General features: G+C 40.9%; 1 protein-coding gene across 16 annotated transcripts; it reads left to right on the forward strand.

Moving 5' to 3' along the window:
• The first annotated feature begins 1915 nt into the window (after positions 1–1915).
• impdh1b (IMP (inosine 5'-monophosphate) dehydrogenase 1b) lies at positions 1916–22037 on the forward strand. 16 transcript variants are annotated; one of them, XM_074626459.1, is made up of 16 exons: positions 1916–2271; positions 8981–9079; positions 9287–9367; positions 12504–12552; positions 14171–14272; positions 14375–14449; positions 14962–15168; positions 15268–15355; positions 15453–15652; positions 16793–16883; positions 16993–17088; positions 17510–17653; positions 17794–17938; positions 18031–18174; positions 18993–19076; positions 19280–19431. In XM_074626459.1, the coding sequence occupies exons 1-16, from the start codon at positions 2051–2053 to the stop codon at positions 19323–19325; spliced, it is 1872 nt and encodes a 623-aa protein (XP_074482560.1). In that variant the 5' UTR covers positions 1916–2050; the 3' UTR covers positions 19326–19431. The 16 variants fall into 16 exon arrangements, with proteins under 16 accessions (XP_074482560.1, XP_074482561.1, XP_074482564.1 ...); XM_074626460.1 differs by having other exon boundaries at positions 9290–9367; XM_074626461.1 differs by lacking the exon at positions 19280–19431 and adding an exon at positions 19839–22037 and having other exon boundaries at positions 1919–2271.
• Positions 22038–22088: the final 51 nt, after the last annotated feature.

Genomic DNA, 22088 nt, shown 5'->3' on the forward strand with positions numbered 1-22088 from the left:
AACCATGCCACAGAGTCTTGAGGCCAGGGAGGGCAGCCGACGGCGACTGATGACCCGGCTGTAGGTAGGTCCAGTGGTGACAGGGACTTGATTCTGCTGTGGCCTGACAGGAACAGGTGTCGGCCGGACCGCCAACTGGACACGGGGAGCAGGTGTTCAAATTTAGACGGCAATTTTTTCAATTTCAATTTTTTTTTTTTTCAAGGCGTCCCAATTAAGGGGAGGCAGAATTTTGGCACTCCTTGTACATTTAACAAAATTGCGCCTTTCACATTTGAGTTGAGCTCCGAAAAAAGTGATAATCTTTTAGCAAGCACCTTTATCTGTTCAGGGATCAAATTATTTTCATTACTGTTCAAGTAGTCTGTGAGTAATGGAAAGTTATTTGGTGTCGATACCAAAGCTGTCCCAACCGACCCCGCTCTCCCCTATTCAGAATGTCATCCCTTGCTACTAAAAGTCAGTTTCCTATTGTTATCTTGTTATCTTCATTGTGTGTGTGGGCGAGGGTGTTTCCGTTACCATGCGTTAACGATGAATGTAAGTTGTAAGTGGGGAACCTCAGAGGACGGGCTAAGAGGATTTTCCATCTTAACGTCTCACCAACTGTCACAAACAGTCAGTCACCTGGAGGTGATCCCTTTGAGGAGAGCAACGGCCCACTTGTGCGTTATGTGTACGTGCAGAGGGGAATCCTCTCCACAACACACAAATTCCCAAAGAACAGCGGATAAGTCAACACATGCATTCTGTACATTGCACGCTGTGTACATCCCACTGAGGGCTTGAGTTTACACCCTTTTTCTAATGTCAGAAAGAATGAGTTTGACGTGTGAAAAAGGTGGTGCTGCATGCTTGCAGACCATAGGGTTGATTCTTTTGAAAACAAAATGCTTTAAAGTGATTGTGTAACACTGACACTTTGGTGCAAGCTTCATTCAGCAGCAGCGTCAAGGTACAAGTACATGTTGTGTTAGCTTGTGGCTCTAACCTCGGCCTCTGCCTCTTTTTTTTAAGAGGTGGAGTGGTTACCCCAGAGCTTATTTTTACACAGACTCCCAGTTTTACTCAGCAACGGATTGGAAACCAACATTTTCCGTGCGGCCTTCGCAAAGCATGAGAAGCAAAACATACACCCGTGGGTCCTGGTGTGAGCAGCTAAATTTATCATTCAAGTCCGGAAAAACAAAAACACTCCTCTGTGTGCAAAATATTTCCAGAAGTGTTTGCTGTATGGTTTCAGTGGAGCACGCCACAGTGATGGTGTTGCTGTTTGTGCTGCTCTCTTTGCAGACCTCGTCCCTGCTCATTTTAATTCTGAAATCCTCTTTGTGAAAGTGACGTGGCGCCACCGACAGAAAGCAGGATTAACCCATACATAGTGAGACATAGAGAGAGGTTCACGGAGCACTCAGCAGGACAGCACTCCATTCAACTATAAAGAACCGCTCAGGGCAGTGGCTGCTTTATGCTACATATAAGTATAGTGCAGGACTCATCTACTCTTTCCATTAACCCTCTGCCTTCATGACAGACTCCCAAGATTTCAAAGCAGCACAAGAGGCTCTCCACAACAACGCTCCACTGCTGGCATCATTTCCACGGTGACACCCTCTCAGTGGGAGAATCTCCTAGGTGACGCCCTCTATTGACACGCCTAGAGGTGGCTGCTGGTGCCTTTTTGTACAGTAGGCAGGTGCATCCTGTGCAGGGGCAGACGGAGTAGCCTGACACAGGTCACAGCTTTTGTTTTCTTGTTTTGCTCTCTTGTGGGAACACCTTCGCAGCTCCATATCTGCTCTGGAAAGACAGAGTAAACAGAAGAGACACTGGAATTTCAAGATAAGATACAAAAAGAGAGTTGTTTTGCATATCCTTAATTTCAACCAAACTTGGGTTATGAAGTTTGCATGAATTCTGTCTTTTCACACAAATGTAACCTTCAGCTGCTGGATATTTTTCCACTGACTGATCAGTTTAAAAAGCAAGCAAGCTGCACAGCAAGGCTGAAGGGCCACTGGACTCAGAGACTGCTGACCTTGGACGCACGATGGAGGGGTATGGTTTTGAGCACTTTGCTGCAGATGGTGCAAGGGAGAGCCAGCAGGTGGATTATCGGAGAATCGTAGGAGACCTTCAGCTCCCAATTACCGACGTCTCATCCAGGGAAGGTGAACATTATGTCCGGCAAACCTCGCACGGCCACGGACATGAAACTGCAGCCCAGCGGTACAGCGCCACACGCATCCAGGCTGGTCTAGGCCCAGAGAGGTGAGTTCTTGGGAAAGTATATGGAAAATAAGCCACCTCAAACAATAATTACGTTAAAACTAGAGCTGTCGATTAAAATAGTTAATCGTGATTAATCACATGATTGTCCATAGTTAATCACAAATTAATCAAATTTTTTTATATGTTCAAAATGTACCTTAAAGGGAGATTTGTTAAGTATTTAATACTCTCATCAACATGGAAGTGGGCAAATATGATTGCTTTATGCAAATATATGTATATATGTATTATTAGAAATCAATTAACAACACAAAACAATGACAAATATTGTTCAGAAACCCTCACAGGTACTGCATTTAGCATAAAACAAATATGCTCAAATCATAACATGGCAAACTGCAGGCCAACAGGCAACAACAGCTGTCAGTGTGTCAGGGTGCTGACTTGACTATGACTTGCCCAAAACTGCATGTGATTATCATAAAGTGGGCATGTCTGTAAAGGGGAGACTTATGGGTACCCATAGAACCCATTTTCATTCACATATCTTGAGGTCAGAGGTCAAGGGACCGCTTTGAAAATGGCCATGCCGTTTTTTTTCTCGCCAAAATTAAGCCTACGTTTGGAGCGTTATTTCACCTCCTTCGTGACAAGCTAGTATGATATGCTTGGTACCAATGGATTGCTTAGGTTTTCTAGTTTTATATGAGCCTGGTACAACCTAGACATAGCAAGTTGCGTTATTATCTTGTCAACTTTGACAGTCCTAGTTAAAACACATCTAATTTGTTTTATTATTTTCACAGAAGAGTGCCAGAAACAGCTTTTGTTGCTATTTTTAATTGCAAATTAAGAAAATTTTAAAATTGTGAGAACCAGGAAGATTGAGAGTTCTCCAAAAATATTCATAAAAGGTCAAATTATTTCCAGAATTCACAGCTAAAGGGTTAGTCTTGATTCTTAAAAGATGCATGTCCAAGTGCAGCAGCACAACTAAAAATGAAATAGGAGAATACCACAATAATTCAAACCCTCAATGCTAATATCCAAATAGAAATAGAATGACTATGATGCAGTCTTCTACCTTTCATGCTTTACTTTCACCGGCTCTGCCTTCGCAAGGCTGCACATGTAAATGAACTTCATGCCATCGGGTCAGCTTACATGTCCACACAGACTTGCATTTAGATCAGTTTGCAAATGCCCTTGAGGTTGAATCCCTTGCTTTGGATGAAACACTTTTGTGTTTGCCATGTAGATGATACTTTTGTCAACAAAAACGGATTATCTTATATATCGCCAGGTGCTATTTTTAATGTGCCCTTTGTGCACGCAGACAATCCTATGATGCAACATCAAGGCAAGAGCAAGCGGCACGCTGCAGGGAGGATAAGCAAGGGCTGAATCAACTGCTCAGAATAGCTACGGTGCATAAAGGAACCACTGACCCATATCTGCAGTGACCCACATTTAATTTGACACAAACACAGAGTGGAGAAACAGATCCCCCCGAGTCACCTTGGGCAGACCATTCTACATGTTAGCAGCCCTCACCTAAGATTAATATAGAACAAGAAAGGACTGTGGAGCATATTCGGTTACATCTATTGGATTCAATATCTGAAATGTAATCAGGGAAACAATCAATACGCCGGAAATGCCAGCCCCAAGAATAATGTTACTTAACTGCCAGCAAGTAAAACAGCTCTTGATGTAGTTTAAGTGAATTACTTCCCCCCCTTTTTTGGCAGCAGATAGAACAAAACCGTTATTGGTAGTGAAGCATTTTTACTCTGATCTTCTTCTGCTCCATGAAGCTGCAGAAGCAATGATGAAAAGAGACTGACAATACTGAGAAAGCAAAAGTGATTTACTGTCAGCAAAGCATGCCAACCATTTACGCGGCTGACAGCTCGCTGATGAGCAGTGTGCCGACGTGTGAGCTGTGCATGCTGGAAAGAGACGTGTCTTTACTGTATGTGCGGTTTCACGTTACTCCTCTTTGCAGGAAAGAAATGTAACTGTCTAACGCTTGTGAGCATAATGGGGACTGCAGGTTTTTAATTTTATTCTTTAAAGACTACTGCTCAATAAACCTTTTTGCTCATTAGATTTCACAGTAATTCATGAAATAAGCTTTAAAAGATGTATTCTCATTCTCCTCAGTGACCCCTTTCAGCCTATAATAGAACTCCTTTCTCCCTAAAGTGGTTGAACTTGCTTTTGTTTCCTAAACAAACAGTACATCACACTGAAAGACTTGGGATGCAAAATGTATGAGGCAATTCATTGTTACGGTCCGCTTTTGTTCTGTATATTCCATATAAATAAGGTATTAGAACAAAAAACGAGACAGTGAATTTGATCCAGATTTTGTGTTCCTCAACATACGTGTTCTCTGCACACTCCCTGCAATTACTATCATGTGAATAGCAAATAGCAAAAGTGTGATTGATGCTGACTTTTCAGTATAATCCAGTTTAGATGATTTACATGTGACCAGAAGTCCAGCAGTGCTGCTTAAATACAGCATGACGTTGAAAATTAAGGCGTGAAAGTTTTGAGCATATATACCGTATACGCATTTGATAATAGTTGCTTAGCAACATGATTTACTATTTCTCGTAAACTTATGACTTTATTCTCGTAATATTATGACTTTGTTCTCGTAATACGACTTTTTTTCTCGTAAACTTATAACTTTTGTTATTGTAAACTTATAACTTCATTTTCATAACACAACTTTTTTTCTCGTAAACTTGTGACTTTATTCTCATAATACAATTCTTGGTGTCCAAGAATGGCCTATAGCAGGGGTCTCCAACCTGCGGCTCCGGAGCCACATGCAGCTCTTTAGCTCCTCTCCAGTGGCTCCCTGTGGATTTTTTTAAAAAATGAGTGGAAATGAATAACTTTTTTTTCATTTTTATTTATCATTGTTGTAGGTCTATGGTACGACGGAGTATTAGGGCCACATTGAGGAAAAAAAATAAATCTGAGATTTCGAGAATAAAGTCATAATATTCCGAGAATAAAGTCATAGGTTTACGAAACAAAAATACGTAGTAATATGAGAATAAAGTCCTAATATTATAAAGTAGTAATTTTACGTGTTATTTTCTTTTTTTCCTCACAAAGTTATGACTTTATTCTCGTAATAATACAACATTTTTTCTCGTAAAGATATGACTTTATTCTCGTAACACTACGACTTTTTTCTCGTAATATTATGACTTTATTCTCGTCATATTACAACTTTTTTTCTTGTAAAGTAATGCCTTTATTCTCTTAATATTATGACTTTTTTCTCGTAATATTATGACTTTTTTCTAGTAAAGTTATGATTTTATTCTCGTAACACTACGACTTTATTCTCGTAACATTACAACTTTTTTCTCATAACATTACGAATTTATTCTCGTTATATTACAACTTTTTTCCTTGTAAAGTTTTGACTTTATTCTCGTTATATTACAATTTTATTTCTTGTAAAATTATGACTTTTTTCTCGTAACGTTACGACTTTATGCTCACAACATTACGACTTTATTCTCGTTATATTACGACTTTCTTTCTCGTAAAGTTATGACTTCTTTTCTCATAACATTACAACTTTATTCTCGTAACATTATGATTTTTTCTCGTTATATTACGACTTTTTTTCTCGTAACATAAAGACTTTATTCTCGTAATAATACAACTTTTTTCCCGTAAAGTTATGACTTTATTCTCATCATATTACAACTTTATTTCTCGTAATATAATGACTTTATTCTCGAAATCTCCAACGTTTTTTCCCTCAATGTGGCCCTAATACTCCATAGTAAATTTGCACTAGGGCCCTCACTGAATTAGACTTTCATACTATACACTTAGACTATAAACTGTGTCACAATGATCAAATGTTTTGCGGCTCCAGACAGATTTATTTGCCTAAAATGTCTCTTTAGTTTAGACAGTAGAGGTTGCTGACCTCTGCTTTATAGGAAATGAGATGCCCTGATAAACCGGTCTGCCAGCATGTCAGTCATTACATCCACATTAACCCTTTGCGTTCCCTTTTTGGTCCTGACTCCACAGCAGCAGCAGTGAAGCCGGTTAAACCTAAACACGCCTCTTTTCTGTGAGGAGGAGGAGGATGAGGATGATGATGATGATGATGTGGATGATGTGGATGTGACGCTGCTTTCTGCTGCTGCTCCTACATACATAACACCAGACACGCACTGTCTGTCTGTCTGCAGCGACAGGGCAATCATTTATACTGCACAACCAGCACCTTTCACATCAAGGAGACCAGTTTTTTTCCATCGAGTTTGTTCTTCCAAGGTAGAAGAAGGAATTTGCTGTTGTCTATTTGTTGTTTTTGTAGCCTGACTTCTTCTGTAATAGATCCACAGCTGGAGAGTTGGTCAACGTGGGCATCAGCTCCTAAAAGGTTAGCTATAACTCAGGTTTTGGGGCAATATGTTGGGAGCTAGTTAAAGATAATCTTAACTACTTAATCGCATATAAAAGGGTAGAAAAATCTTTAATTTAAGAAGCGTTTTTTGTTGGTTTAGCCTACAATAACCACACAGCTAACCACAATGCTAACTATGCTAATGCTCCTCCACATGTCTGGACTCAGCTTTATGTGTCTGCTCTGCTAAAAGTTCACTTTACATGCACATTTAGTGGATTATTAACACGTGGGATGGCTTTATTATGGCCCCACTTATCTGTGCTAATATACATTTTAATTTAGGGGACATTAAAAGTGTAATTAGTGAAATAATGTGCTATGAAGACAAGGTTAGATAAGGTAACGGTTTGCTAACATTATTAGCCACATGTTCACTAGCTAGTGGTGACTATGTAAACAAGATATTTATGTAATAATTTGTGTTTATTTAATGGTAATTTACGTTATCTGAACGCATATAAATAGTTACCTCTGCTTTGTGTTTCTGACAATGCCATATAATGCTAGGTTAAGTCACCTGCATGCTCAAACTTGCACGTGAACGCAACACCAAACTCGCTTGAAAAATCTAACAAAATAGTTTTGTCTCTGTCCTTAAAAGGGCGTTTTAAGGATTAGGATTATTTTTTTGGTGTTACACTATATAAAAGGAGCCATTCTTCAATTCGGCATGCATTGAACTCTCAAAACACGCACATTAACAGTTACCTCTGCTTTGTATTTCGGGTTAGGCTAGGTTAGTCACCTGCATGCACACACTTATAACTGAACGCAACACCAGACTCGCTTGAAAAATCTGCTAAAATAGTTTTGTATCTGTCCTTAAAAGGGCGTTTTTAGGGGTTAGGACATTTTTTTTGGTGTTATACTATATATAAGGAGCCATTCTTCAATTCGGCATGCATTGAACTCTCAAAACAACACTCATTATAATACAATCTGAAGTTTTACTGTTGTTATTCCTACATTATTCCTCTAAAATACATTTAGCAAGCTAAAAATGTTTACTAGCTAACGTTAGTTGTTGTGGTGACTATGTAAACAGATATTTATGTAATGCTTAGTGTTTATTTAAAGGTAACGTTACTATTTACGTTATCTGAACGCACATAAACAGTTACCTCTGATGAAAATGTCAGATATAAAGCTAGGTTAGTCACCTGCATGCACAAACTTGCGCCTGAACGCAACACCAGACTCGCTTCAAAACTCTGCCAAAATAGTTTTGCATCTGCTCTTAAAAGGGCGTTTTTATGGGTTAGGAAAATATTTTCGATGTTACACTACATAAAAGGAGCCATTCTTCAATTCGGCATGCATTGAACGCTCAAAAACACCACTTATTGTAAAGCAATCTCAAATTTTACTGTTTTTATTCCTACATTATTCCTCTAAGATACATTTAGCTAGCTTTAATGACTAGAAGACGTCTAAAAACGACATTTTTATTGACTAAGTGCTGCTAGGTGGATAAATCGGTTTCCAAAACAGTGATATATGGTTAAATTGTGGGGGGCAAACATGGATACTATTATATTGTATGATTAGCAGCTAGGATGTTGCACGCCTTGTATAAACAAGAAGCACATGTTAACTACTGGTGTGCAGTGCAAGCAGCTACTGATATTGTGCAATGTAGGTCACAAGGCCAGTGACGAGACATTTTGAGGATGTCGTGCTTTTATTTGGAGAACGTTTAAATCATTATATTATTATAAAAATTGTGTTAGTGCTGGTTGACTGGTTCGGGTAAATGTTAGTGGGTCATCCGGCCATATTTAGCCTTGCTTGGTCATGTGGGGACTACTGCACTGTTTTTATGTGCACTATTTATGTTTCTAAAAATAGTAACAGTATTAATAATTTAGATGTAGAGACAGAAACTCTGCACAGCACTAAATCACAGTAGAATTTCTACAGTGTGTTTTGTGCTACCTGGTGTGATCTGATGTTAAATAAGGGCGATGCATTCACAACACCTCTGTTGCATGTTTACAACATTATTACATGTTTATTACTGGAGTTATAAGTGGCTTGTTTTTTGCAAGCAGATGAAGCATCTCCACGCATGCGCACTGAGCTGCTGCTGCTGGCTGGAGGAGGAGGGGATGTTGATGTTGCTATGGTTATGTCTTCCTGTGAGAAGGTCAAGCTCTGCCTGCAAAGTGTGTTCTTGCAGAGCATCCTTTTTACTGTCTTAAGATACAGATCTTTATCTGAGTGTATTGAGAGTCTGCTGCACAATTGATTTGAAGTTGCATCTCTTATCTTGTCATTTGGCAGCATGGCGGATTACTTAATCAGCGGTGGCACGGGCTACGTCCCTGAAGATGGACTCTCAGCTCAGCAGCTCTTCTCCATTGGAGATGGCCTCACATACAAGTAAGTTCACACAAACTTTGATTTTTTTTTTCCTGAAAAAAATCTCAGTAAAGTAATGAAATTCATTCATTCAAAGTAAGGTTCTCCTCATTTTTTAATTTTTTTTATATATATACATATATATATTAAAAAAACTCACCTGCGCGCAATGGTGGGTGAAGTGTATACGCAGCAGTGCTTTGTAATGGCAAACACGTTTTGAACCAGCAGATCTGACCAACAGTGCGTTGTCTCCGACGGTCATACGGCTGAAGAGCTATGCTCTAAAGGAGATGGGTTGACTTACAAGTGAGTAAAACAGTCATCTTCAAACTGTTTTTGAAACTGTGCTGTTTTAAAAAAACGAAAAAAGAAAAATCCTTTGTCTCTCCAAATAGTGAATTCATAAGGAGGAAGCAAATGACATGTCCTTCCAAAGCAACTTTTACTTTGACTGAAACTAACCAAAATCTCAATCTGGTGTCATGAATGCAGAAGCTAAATGGAGGGCTTGTGGGAATGCTCAACCTGATCTTGGTCATGGGGATCAAATTTGCTTCCAGTGTAATAATAATAATAACTGCATTGTTAGCTTTAACTAACCATCAAAGTGCATGACCTGTCTTGTGAATGCAGAACAGCTCATGCCCTTTCTTACAAACACTTTGCTTTGATAAAAGTACAAATTAAAGCACCAATTTCTCACCTCTTACTTAACCTCTCTCAGCTCTGCTAAGCATTGTTGTGATAAACGTGAATGGCTTTGTATTTGAACTCATCATGCATTTTGTTTTTTCTTTATTAATCCCCTGTAATCACTCTTTCACTTCCTTAAAATAACAAGAAGCAAAAGCGTTGTGCAACTCAATTGTAGTGGTTGTTGCTCACTGAGAAGCATGCCATTTCTCATCTAAAACTTCCTCCTACAGCCATCACCATCACAGTGCTTTACCTCTTGAATGGGTCCTCACAACCACTACAATCAATGATTAAGATGCCCTCTCAGCGTTCCCTGAAAGACCATTAGTTAATGTATTATTCTAAGAGATATATACAGTAGATCATTCTCCATGCTGCATCATCTGCAAAAATAAAACTACAAGTGTAGTTGGAATGTTTTAATCAGCGGCAAATCCGCAAAAAATTCTTTGCTCTGATCACGCTGCTCCTGCTTTACAGAAAGCTAATTGAATAGAAAACGTAATGGCGTTTAAGTGTGTCCGCGTGTGATCGAACGACCTCTCTACACTGTAATGAAGTGCATCAAGACCAAAGGAAGGTTTTGTGCACATGATGGCCTCAATTGACATCATGTGGCTGGCAGGAGGTATCGGGGCAGACGGGGTTGACTCAACGTCTGTTGCTAGATTTCTTTCAAGCTGATTTAATTTAAGTTATATCTCTGACATAAATCTAAATGTCCCTAATGACTCGATCAACACGTATACACACCTATCACAGGTACTGGATCTGAGAATACAATTATATTGCTAATATATTTTAGTTTGTTTTTGTTTATTAATTAGAGGAAAGGGAAGTAAGCCACCGAGAGAAAGTGAGACACAGGAAGACAGAAACAGCATTGTGAGGCTTCCTGCATTATTGTGACCTTTTAACTAGGTGCAGAAATCACATCCTGGGCGTGATTGTGAACATGTTCTTTTAATCAAGGCTACTTTTAAACTCCTTTTTTTGTTTTGGTCAACACTTTGAAACAGCCTAGAAAGTGAAGGTGCATCAGTGTTTTTGCCAGATGATAGACAGAGATGAATGCTAAAAGAGTTGTTGGCTGTTAGCTTGACATAACAAGGCAAGGTGATAAACTAGTTTAACTGTAGTGAAATAAATTTGCAAAAGTGCCTCTGATGCCACTTTCTCACACAAGCTCCAGGCTGCTGGCACTGCTGGCACTTTTAAAAAGCCTTGTTAAAAAAACCCAACCCACCTCTTATTAATAATAATTTCATATGAACCAAAGGTTACCTCAGACGTAGGGCTGGCATAAGAGCACATATTTCTGATCGTTACACTTTTGGCAGAGCTACTCTACAGCAGATACATCTCTGCTGCTAACTGCGACGTAATGATAGTTTTCTGTCAGCGTCTTCATCACACAAAAAAGTAAAAGTGACATACAGATGTTACTCATTGAGATTCACCCTGTTTAACCTACTGCGACATTTACAAAAACACTGGGTGCCGTGATGCTCTCAGCTTCTTGTTGTTTTCTGGGTGGGGTTGACTCTCTTTTTCTGCCCAGGTATGTGTACAAGCAGGTATGGCCTCTGGTTATACGTTGAAACACTCCCCCTTAGTGAAAGGCATTTGTCTACATTTAACATTCAAATGAGAAACCATAATAAGGCTGAGTGTTGTCTTTTAGAATTCAAATCCAGCACAATGAGCTCTGAGGTTTGTGGTCGATGCTAAATGCTAGCAGATGTGTGCTGGACTTCCTGCTCGTACCCACGCCGATGTTTTGTGGGCGTTTGTATCCAAAGCGAGGGGAAACAAACAAACAAACCGACGTGACTCCTCCCTTGCAGTGTCCCATGTTGTGCGACTATTTCAGACTTTGCTTCCACCCACACTTGAAGCAGCAGAGATCTGTTAGCGTGTCAGCCCTCCACTTTCACACTCATTTTGACTGCCGTTATGTCCACCTGTACTGCTCACCATCTACCTGTTTCACCTCGCTCTGCACTGTAGTTTCCCCACCAAAGTCCACACGGCATACAAAGCCTCCCTTATTCCTCCATCTTTCCGTCTGTCCCCCTGTGCCGTGTTTTCACACCCATCTGCTAAAAAACCACAAAATACTTACAGACTCTGGTTGGAAAACAAACGCAACCATTCCTGTGTCTAGCTCTTGCACTCCCACTCATCTCATTCGACCTGCTCATTGTTGTTTATACAGTCCCAAGAGCTGAGCGAGATCAACTGTAGCTTTATTACCAAGTACAGGACGAACACAGCTGCACTCCGTGTCTTTACGATACCACTTGGCAATACTCTTGGAGCCATGAGGATACATAAGAGTATCCAGCACTAGGTTGCAGGCTCTAAACTGTGGCGTTGTCCTAGTTGAAAACAGAAGGAAATGAGTAGAAAGAGGTCATGTCATGACAAACTAATTAAATGTCTAACACATATTTAATTAAAAAATTCTTTGACAATCAAAAATCAGTGTGTTTTTTTTTTTACCCATCTTATCCAATTTTCCTTTTTAAATCACAATCTTGTTCAATAGTAGTTGCATTCGATTGCTTTCCAACTACTCATAATGTAGGAAAACATTCCTCTTTTTTTTTGCAGAATATATTTCAAATATTTGTTATTCATGTTTTAAACACGAGAAACTCTTCTGGTGTTTTAATGATGCTTTAACACAGCTATGCTAAGTTGCATCGGGCGCCTTACTTTACATTTTGTTCATGTCTTTCAGTGATTTCCTGATACTACCCGGCTTCATCGACTTTATCTCGGACGAAGTGGTGAGTACACCCACGTGTGAAGGGACATATTTGAGAGTACAAAAGGGCATGTTGTTTTTCCAGAAGATTGTCACAAGTGTCTGTCACATCACAGAAGAGACATTCCTGGGCATTTTGAAGGACAAGGCAGTTATTTCTTCTGCGCCCCTCCGTGATGATTAATGTGTCAGTGTCAGCATACAGACCATTCTTGGCAGCGCCACTCCCTAAAAACCATCAGCCTCATTAAAGCGGAGTCTGTTTTTAATTTATTTTTTTAAACAAACCCCTTTACTCCAGACCTCAACCTTGTTTTAAAAGGGCAAAAACAAGACTATTTTTGTAAGAGTGAGCATTATAAAGCTGTCTGCATCACTTCTCCTCTCCCTGCTGCCCTGCTATTTTTTGCCCGATGTGGTCACCCACTGGCTGCTCGCTCACCCTTGTGTTTACATTTGTGTCTGGTCGGTTGCTCATCCACCTCTCAGCAGATGTCGGCAGAGTTAATCTCGGGGCTTAAGATGAAATCCTTCTCTTCTGCTTTGTCCATCCGAGCAGATTTGAATTCAAGTGATATCTCTAATCTCTCCGTTTTTTTCCTTCGGAGTCGCTCTCGTCGCTGTGTGAGATGTTTGTCTGCCTCGCCATGTTGTCATGGGCTGGTTGTCTCAACAGAGTCTTTGTCTTGCCCTGGTTTTCCACTGGATAGTGCGTCTATTCAAGCTTGAATAACACAAATGCTTCCACACAACTTTGAATGGAGTGGTTCATGTTCACACAGTGACTCGGGACTGACATTTTTTATATACCTTCTAGCTTTTGTGCTCCGTGTTAAGGTGTTGGAAACATGTGGAGGGGGGGTCACGTGTAGCTTGGAGCCGTTTTGGGGAATTCTTCGAGGTCGTGATGTTCTCGACATGCTTTCCCAACTCTCGATTGAATTTAGCAGGTTAATGCGGTTGTGCTTTCTAAATGGAGAAGTGGTGTTAGGTGATTTTCTCCTGCCTTTTGACCGTGAACTCCATGAGAAAAGCCTCGGTAGTTTATGTCTGTCCCAGATAAAGGAGTAAAAGCTTTGGACACCGCAGAGCTAATTCGCTGGTTTCCCATGTGTAAGGAATGTCATTATTTTCACACACACACAGTTGAAGATAACAAAAAACTGCTGTTGGCTTGTTGTGGGAATCGGTAAAGATGTACAAGTTGAATGCGGTGTGGCTCATTTCCATCTTTCCAGACAGTGTGAGGTTTCTGCCCCTGAGAGAGAGAGAGAGAGAGAGAGGAAGAGGACGGACTGTGTTTTTGATGAAACAAGCATTTTATTTTGTTTGCAGACATCTCAGATGAACACTTACCGACACACTAAAGCTAAAATGATGCACATTTCTACCTAAAAGGAGCTCTTGTAACATGCATCAATTGTTAAAAAGTCTGCTTTACTTGGCTTCATTGTCTTCTACGTCCTTTAGTGTCATTGAAACAGATTTGAAGACATAACCCCTTGAGGACACTACAGTATATTGAATCTGCCAAGTTTAGTCTGCCCCCTGGTGGTTCATTTGCAAAACAACAGGAACCAACTCCTCTTTGTGAAGACATTAAAATGTGCATTCTCCTCTTTTTTTTTTTGTTGTCTCAGGACCTGACATCAGCGCTGACCAGGAAGATCACCTTGAAGACTCCTCTCATCTCCTCCCCCATGGACACCGTCACAGAGTCAGCTATGGCTATCGCTATGGCGGTAAGACACTGCTTTGCCAAAACTTCTGGAATATTAAGAAAACATTTTCATTTGTTGCTTATTTCTATTATGAAATTAATTGAATTTTTCTTAATTTGCTAGCTAATGGGAGGCATCGGCATCATTCACCACAACTGCACACCCGAATTCCAAGCCAACGAGGTCCGCAAGGTTAAGGTAAATTATGATTATCCTTCATTATGTACAAAGAAGTGTTTTTAAAATCTTCTCTGTATGTTATTGTCACACTCTCTCAGCATTTTGTGGTTACGTCAGATGCTCACTCGTCATGTTTGGTTTTAGCAGTAGTAGTGGGAGAATTATTATTGTTGTTTTTATTGTCTTGTCATCACCATTACGCACTCACATGCCTGTACAAAATTGTATATACACCTAAAGTACTAACTAAACTCTCGCATGAACCACACCCTTGACCTCGCTTGTTTTCTTGTACCATCTTGTCCCTGTATAGGCTCTGGTAATTGTCTTCCATCTGTGTGTTTTTGTGTGCGTGTGTGTGTTTTGTTTGTCACTGTTTTTTTTGTAGTTGCACATTAAGGCCTTTACTCACCGGTGGGGGGGGGCGTGGCGCTTATTCATTCTTGCGTGTGACGTTTCGCGCTGCTTTACACGAATAAAGAGGAACATAATAAAACTAACACTTCTGTATGGTTTCTCTTGGTTTCCAGAGGTTTGAGCAGGGTTTTATCACGGACCCAGTTGTGATGAGTCCGCGCCACACAGTCGGGGATGTGTTTGAGGCCAAAGTAAGACACGGCTTCTCTGGTATTCCTGTCACAGAGACAGGCAAGATGGGCAGCAAGCTGGTGGGCATCGTCACCTCCCGAGATATCGACTTCCTTTCTGAGAAAGACCACGTCAAACCTCTGGAGGAGGTGTGTATTAATTTGTTTTAAATTTAGTTTAAAAATGTTTTGTATTGGCATCACTCATTTGATTGTTTTTACATTGAAATCATGTTTGTCATCTCCTAGGCCATGACTAAGAGGGATGAGTTGGTCGTGGCTCCAGCCGGTGTTACACTTAAAGAAGCCAATGATATTCTGCAGCGCAGTAAAAAAGGTGAGTAAAAGTTCACGTTGTGACGGCAGCTTTTTTCTAGTTGAATTTGATCACTCGTGCAATTTAATAACCTCAATTTCACTTTCTCCGTAACCAGGCAAGCTCCCCATTGTAAATAATAACGACGAGTTGGTGGCCATTATCGCCAGGACGGATCTGAAGAAGAACAGGGACTACCCGCTGGCCTCCAAAGACTCACGCAAACAGCTGCTGTGTGGCGCCGCCATCGGCACCAGGGAGGACGACAAATACAGACTGGACCTGCTGGTGCAGGCTGGAGTGGATGTCGTTGTACTGGTGGGTGTTTTTGACGTTTGAATTGAGGTGCCGGTCTGTAATAAATGAGTGAGAAGGCTTGGCCCAAAGTTAGGTCATTATTTGAGCAGAGGTTGCCTAAAAATACATGTTTTCGTCATGGCATTACAAATGATACTTTGGGACAGTGTGAAATAGTAGTACCATGGCTCAAATATGGTGGAAATTCCATGTCTCAATATACTATAACTTACTTATCTGTTTTTATACTATAATTTTTATATATACTTAAATCTGGAAATTGACCTTAAAGGCATAGTTTGGGAGTTTTGAAGTGGGGTTGTACGAGGTACTTATCCATAGTCAGTGTATTACCTACAGTAGATGACGGTCGGCACGCCCCCAGTTTGTTAAAGCAGACAAGATTATAGAGACGGAAGCAAATGATGTACTGCTGTGGACGGGGCAGCAGCAAAATGTATTTCAACCACCTAAAAGAAAGACCCACCTGAAAAAAATCTATCAGTTTAAGTGTACGCTATATTTAGAATATTTTCGCCGGTTTACATTGCCGTGAGACAGCTATACAGTCTATGTCTCCGACGGGGAACTGAAGCCGTTATCTATGCTCACTCCAAAGAAGCCAGACTCCATTGACAAAAACAGTCATTTTACCATGCCCCTGTGTTCTGTAAGGTAAAATTACAATTATTTTTCAATGATGCCTGGTGGGTTTGGCTAGAGCATAGATGGATACAACGACTTCAGTTCCCCGTTGGAAAGGGCTGTCTGATGGCAAGGTAAACTGGTGAAAATAATCGAAATATAGCGTGCACAGATTTTTTTTTAGGTGGCTAAAATCCGTTTTGCTGCCGACCCTGTCCACAGCAGTACATTGCTTTGCTCCCGCACGGTAACTCCTGTCTGCTTCTCCACACTGGAGGTGTGCTGACCGTCATCTACTGTAAGTAATACACTGACTATGGATAAGTACCTCATATAACCCGTCTTCTAAACACCCAAACCTACCCTTAAAGCACTAAAGTTAAAGTATTATCTAAATTTACAGCAAGTCTGAAGAACAAAATGTTGCCTGCGTGTGAAATATGTCTGTATATTTTGCTTACTATCCTCCGGTCCAACGCCAGTGCACTTAAATCATGAATGTTTTTGTATCTCCAGGACTCTTCACAAGGCAACTCGGTGTATCAAATCAACATGATCAATTTTATTAAACAGAAACATCCAGAATTGCAAGTGGTGGGAGGAAATGGTGAGTTTTTTTTGGAAATAAGAAGCAGCTTGGTAAATTTCTTTTGATGCCAACAAAATATAATAGTTTGCACACATTCACTGACGCGCTTTTCTTCTTTTACCCACAGTGGTTACAGCAGCCCAGACCAAGAATCTGATCGATGCTGGTGTCGACGCTCTGAGGGTCGGCATGGGCTGCGGCTCCATCTGCATCACTCAGGAAGGTACTCACCCTTGTTTTTTAACGCCGTCTCTTAAACACAGTTACCACATGTTTTTGTTATTTAAATATAAGGAAAAGAATACGTTGGAATAGCTGCACCTGTTCTTAATCTGACTATGAGCTACAGTGAGAAGAAAAAGCTATCGGTCGCTAACGGTGAAATATACCCTGAGACCCTCCTAGTTGTCATGGTGATCTGCCAAGGCCCCATTCTGGGTTGCCATGGGGACCGGCCTCTCGTTCTCAGACTGGGTCACGTTCACCAACAAGAGCAGACGGGACATGAACCTAAAATAACTCACCAGCTAAATGGACGCTGTCTTTTATTTTATAAGCTGATTTCTGTTTGTCCCGAGGTCTGATCTGACTACCTGATCTGTTTCCATGGCAGTCATGTTGGATATGTTTTCCCCCCCTTCTAGTCATGGCATGTGGGCGGCCCCAGGGGACCTCTGTGTACAAGGTAGCCGAGTACGCCAGGCGCTTCGGTGTGCCAGTCATCGCCGACGGCGGCATTCAGACTGTGGGCCACGTGGTGAAGGCTCTGTCGCTCGGAGCGTCGACTGGTGAGATTTCAAAGATTGTGACATAAACGATGTGAAAAGAAGGCCTTATCTAACAGTCATATTTCATACATGCATCACAGCAGCGATGATGTGATGGGTAATAAAATAACAGCATAATTATCTCCTGTCTCCCACTCCAGTTATGATGGGCTCGTTGCTAGCAGCAACCACTGAGGCTCCAGGGGAGTACTTCTTCTCAGACGGCGTGCGGCTGAAAAAGTACCGCGGTATGGGCTCCCTGGACGCCATGGAGAAGAGCACCAGCAGCCAGAAACGCTATTTTAGGTATGTGGGAAGCTAAAAATCCAAATTCCAAGAGCAGCTATTACAATGCTGTGATTCCATTGGAGGAATATTGATTGGTTGTCTTTCCATAGTGAGGGCGACAATGTGAAGGTAGCCCAGGGTGTGTCAGGCTCGGTCCAGGACAAGGGCTCCATCCACAAGTTCGTACCTTACCTGATAGCTGGTATCCAGCACGGCTGCCAGGACATCGGGGCCAAGAGTCTTTCTGTCCTCCGGTGAGTAGTATGTGAATTCAAGCCCCCCCCCCTGCAGTGTACTTTGGCATGTTTATAATATTTCATATTTATTTGACACATTTCCTGACGATGTAGATTGACTGTTCGCCAATTTTGTTTTTGACAAATAACTTAATTTTGTGCTCAAATATTTAAAAAAGAAGGTTGCAGAATTAGCACAACAGTCTCACTCTCTCACTCGCTCTCTTCTTCACCGTCTCCTCCTGCTGGAGATAAATAAACGGAAAGCAGCCGATGCCGCACGCCGGTGTTGTATCCAGTACAACGCACCACAGGACGGATCATAGACAGATTGACCACCGTTTGAAATGCAGTTTCGTGAGGCTTTGGAGGACGAGCACACAACTTTCAGCCCAAGAAGTCCCGTTGGAGAAATAACTGAATCACAGTGCACCCCGGTGCGGTGTCGGTGCTGGAGCTGAGAGCGGCCTGATCACCTCCAAAACGTTCCGAAACTGCATTTCAAACTGCGGACCTCTTCAACATGTCTATCCGTCCTGCGGTGGCCGGCGTGTGGCGGTGCGGCTCCTCGGTGCAGACAGATGGCCGCCTTATAGCTAGCTGGTTTCCAAGCTACTGCAGCTGTTTCATCTAAACTGGTTTGGAAAATGATGCAATCTTGTTGCAGAGGTAATGCATTACTGTGAACCACACCCCCATTCTCTGTTTGAGAAAGAACATTAATAGAAAAACAGGAAGTAACACTGGCTGGAGGGGGGGGGGGGGCTTTAATGGTTATAACACAGATAATTTTTTATGTGCATTATATTTTACCATCTTTTTCTTATCTTTCTCAGTTCCATGATGTATTCTGGGGAGCTGAAGTTTGAAAAGAGGACCATGTCTGCACAGATGGAGGGAGGAGTTCATGGACTCCACTCGTAAGTACAAAAACGCACACACAAAATCGCCCTTTGCTGCTTTAAACCATGCATTTAGATACATGAGTAGAGTACACTTTATTATGGGACAACAAAACATGTAATCTGTTTTGTTTCACTAGCCATAAATATTAAGACTTTACTTCGTCCTCTGAGGGGATCAATATCAATTGCTATTTTAGTATACTATTTTTTGTTCCCAGTTGCAAAACAACAAACATTTTCCTTTTTAAAAGGAAGTTGGACTGAATTGCAGAGGCTGTTTCTACAGTGAGAGCAGGTTATACCATCTGTCAGTCCCAGAAGCAGGAATGGGAACTGTGGTTTCTTTGTCGACTCTCATAGATGATTTCATAATTGCGTTGCTAAGAAACAGCTTGGCTGCAATATCTCTTTACTTCCTGTTAGGTGTTGGCATTAGCAAACACTGCAATGGGAAAATAAACCTGCTTTAAAGTTGAAAGAAAGAAGGGACAACGCAGCAACGAGTACTGGCATTTTGAATTATCATTATTATTATTAGCTTGACTTGCAGCAAGCTGCTAGTTTCTCTCCTGTTACTGCAGTTGTTGCTCTTGGTCCCTGTGCGTCCAATAGTGACCTTTTGTGCAAATGCAATTTAGCAGTTTTCTGCTAAATGCATTCAGAAAACATGAAGCCAGTAGATGCAAGAATTATAGCGAGTGGCAGTTAGCGTAGCCGTAGCATCATTTGTATCCGAGCAAGCGCTGATTTCTCTCCGCTTTTTCTCTGCCTCCACAGTTACGAGAAGCGGCTTTACTGAGCGGGGGGATGGAGTGCAGATCATCGGTGCACAACCCAATCTAACAGTGACCAAATGTTAAACCGCCACTTCTGCTAAAATACCGCACCACCCACTACACCCTCTCTGCCCTCTCTTCCTCCGTCGTATCCACCGTTACTCTCTCTCTCTCTCTCTCTCTCTCTCTCTCTCTGATCCCAGCCGGCTGCATTTTGGGAGGAACGAGGCATAGTTGCGAAGTAAGAACCTTCAAAACTGACAACCGACTCTCTCTCTCTCTGAACACCTGGGATTTTTTTGCACTTAAGAAGTGGCGCATCAGGTTTTTTTTGGGAATGACGTACAACACCTGCATCTTGAGTATGCCGGCGATCCCAATTTAGTGATGGTAGCGAGAGAATGAACCTTGCGTTTTTGGTGAATTAAGGGTAGTGTGTGTCTGACTGTGTAGTTTAAAATGTGTCTCGGGACAAAGAAAGTGAAGGTGCACTTAGTGTTTATTAGAGAGTCTGAAATGGTGCAGATTACATCAGCAACTTATCTGGCTTTTTTTTGGGATCCACGTTTACCAGCACGCTCCCCGTCTGAAGCCTTTCACATCCCAGCCCTTAAACACACCAGTACTTGCAGAAAACAAGACACTTGTCTCTCTATGTGCAGTGTGTCCGTGTATCTTGGCAATCTTTTTTTTTTTTTTGCATTTATAAGTCATCACAGGTATAAGCTACTTAATGAACAGTAGCTGCTTATATTTCATATTGTTTACTTCCTGTTTTGTGGATCCCAAAGGTACGAGATATTGGCCGTGCCGATTATCCTGTCGACTTTGTATCCTCCAGTTGTCCCCTACAATCAATAGAGCGAACCCTGACCCACAGTTTTTACCACTGTGGATGTTCATTTTCCCTTCATCATGACATATAATCAGCGTCCCATGTCAGTGCATAGTGTTCATACGTTGAGCATGGAAGGGACCAAAAGCTGAAGATCAGGTATGTTTGAAAGATGAAAAAAACAACAAAAAAAAACTAAAATGTTTCAAATCAATCAAAAATAAATGAGAATAATTTGAATACTTTTAGATAAAACAAACTTTATATTAAACCTGTATAGTCTCGGGAGGGGGGCTTTGAATTGAGCATGAAGTGTTTTTTGATATGCATGTTTGTTTTTTCACGAAGCCAAACATGGCTGTATTTATATTCTGCTTTATTGTAATTGCATACATACTGCCAAGTGTCTTTACACTTCCTCTGACACTCTTTTCTTTTGTAATTTCAAGAACCAAAATTGGCGCAAAAAGTCGCTCGTTACCCTTGTCACTTCATTCCCGCATTCTCCACAGTGTGGCCTCTGTGATAGGTTTTATTTTACGTCAGATTTATTTGTTTCTTTTTTTTACCGGAGATATGCCTTGAAACGGTGATGGATAAAAAGGTTGGATGACAGCTCTGTAAAAGCATAACGCCACACACCCTCTCGCCTCTTTTTTCTTACTTTGAAACCGCGCCGCCGTGTTTATCAGTCAGCTTATGTAGGAGTAGACTTTTTCTAACATTTTCATACTGGATGTCCTTCTGGCCAGATGTCATTTTTTTTTTTTTTTTTTGTAATAAACTGTCCCAGATTGTAAGAGTTGAGTTGCTTTCTCTAACCTGCTAATGTACTTTACCCTAAACAGGGTTCACTTGACTAACAAAAGCCCTGCAATTGGAGTAAATTGCAAAATAAATGTACATGAAAATATATGGAGAAATATATACCTATATCCAGTTTGGAAATGACTGCTGCTTGTTTTCAGTTTCCCCATCTAAAGATTTAATTCAGGTCTTTAAAATGTCTTATTTGTAAAGTACTGAGTCCTGTTAGTCTATCTAAAAAGCCCAAATACAGTGATAAGTGAGGTATTATGTTTACGTGTTTTTGTTGTTGCATTTTTGTATAATTTCAGCTTCAGTATCTTGCAAAGCAGCAACAGTTGCCAGAACATTGCTGCAGCTTCTGCAACCAACAACCAAAACAATAAGGCTTTTTAGATGGACGGAAAAGACTCGGTATTCAATAAATCCATCAGGGTTTTTTTTTTTTTTTTTTTTAGGAACATCACTTCAGAACATGTTTACAGTAAAACACACAACAGAGGAAAGTTGCTTTTGCTTTCAATATGGTAAAAAAAAGAATAAATAAATCAAACTGTGTACGGACTATTGTCTTATTGAACATGAGCTGCAAAGTCACTTCAGTAAAAG

Source organism: Sebastes fasciatus, chromosome 23 (genome assembly GCF_043250625.1).
Source record: "Sebastes fasciatus isolate fSebFas1 chromosome 23, fSebFas1.pri, whole genome shotgun sequence".
NCBI classification, from domain to species: Eukaryota; Metazoa; Chordata; class Actinopteri; order Perciformes; family Sebastidae; genus Sebastes; species Sebastes fasciatus.

Excerpts from the sequence above, each read along its gene's own strand:
- impdh1b (XM_074626459.1), top strand. The coding sequence starts at position 2,051 with ATGGAGGGGTATGGTTTTGAGCACTTTGCTGCAGATGGTGCAAGGGAG. Across the intron at positions 15,356-15,452 it reads TCTGCAGCGCAGTAAAAAAG|GCAAGCTCCCCATTGTAAAT; the intron begins GTGAGTAAAAGT and ends CTCCGTAACCAG. Across the intron at positions 17,939-18,030 it reads AGCCAGAAACGCTATTTTAG|TGAGGGCGACAATGTGAAGG; the intron begins GTATGTGGGAAG and ends GTCTTTCCATAG.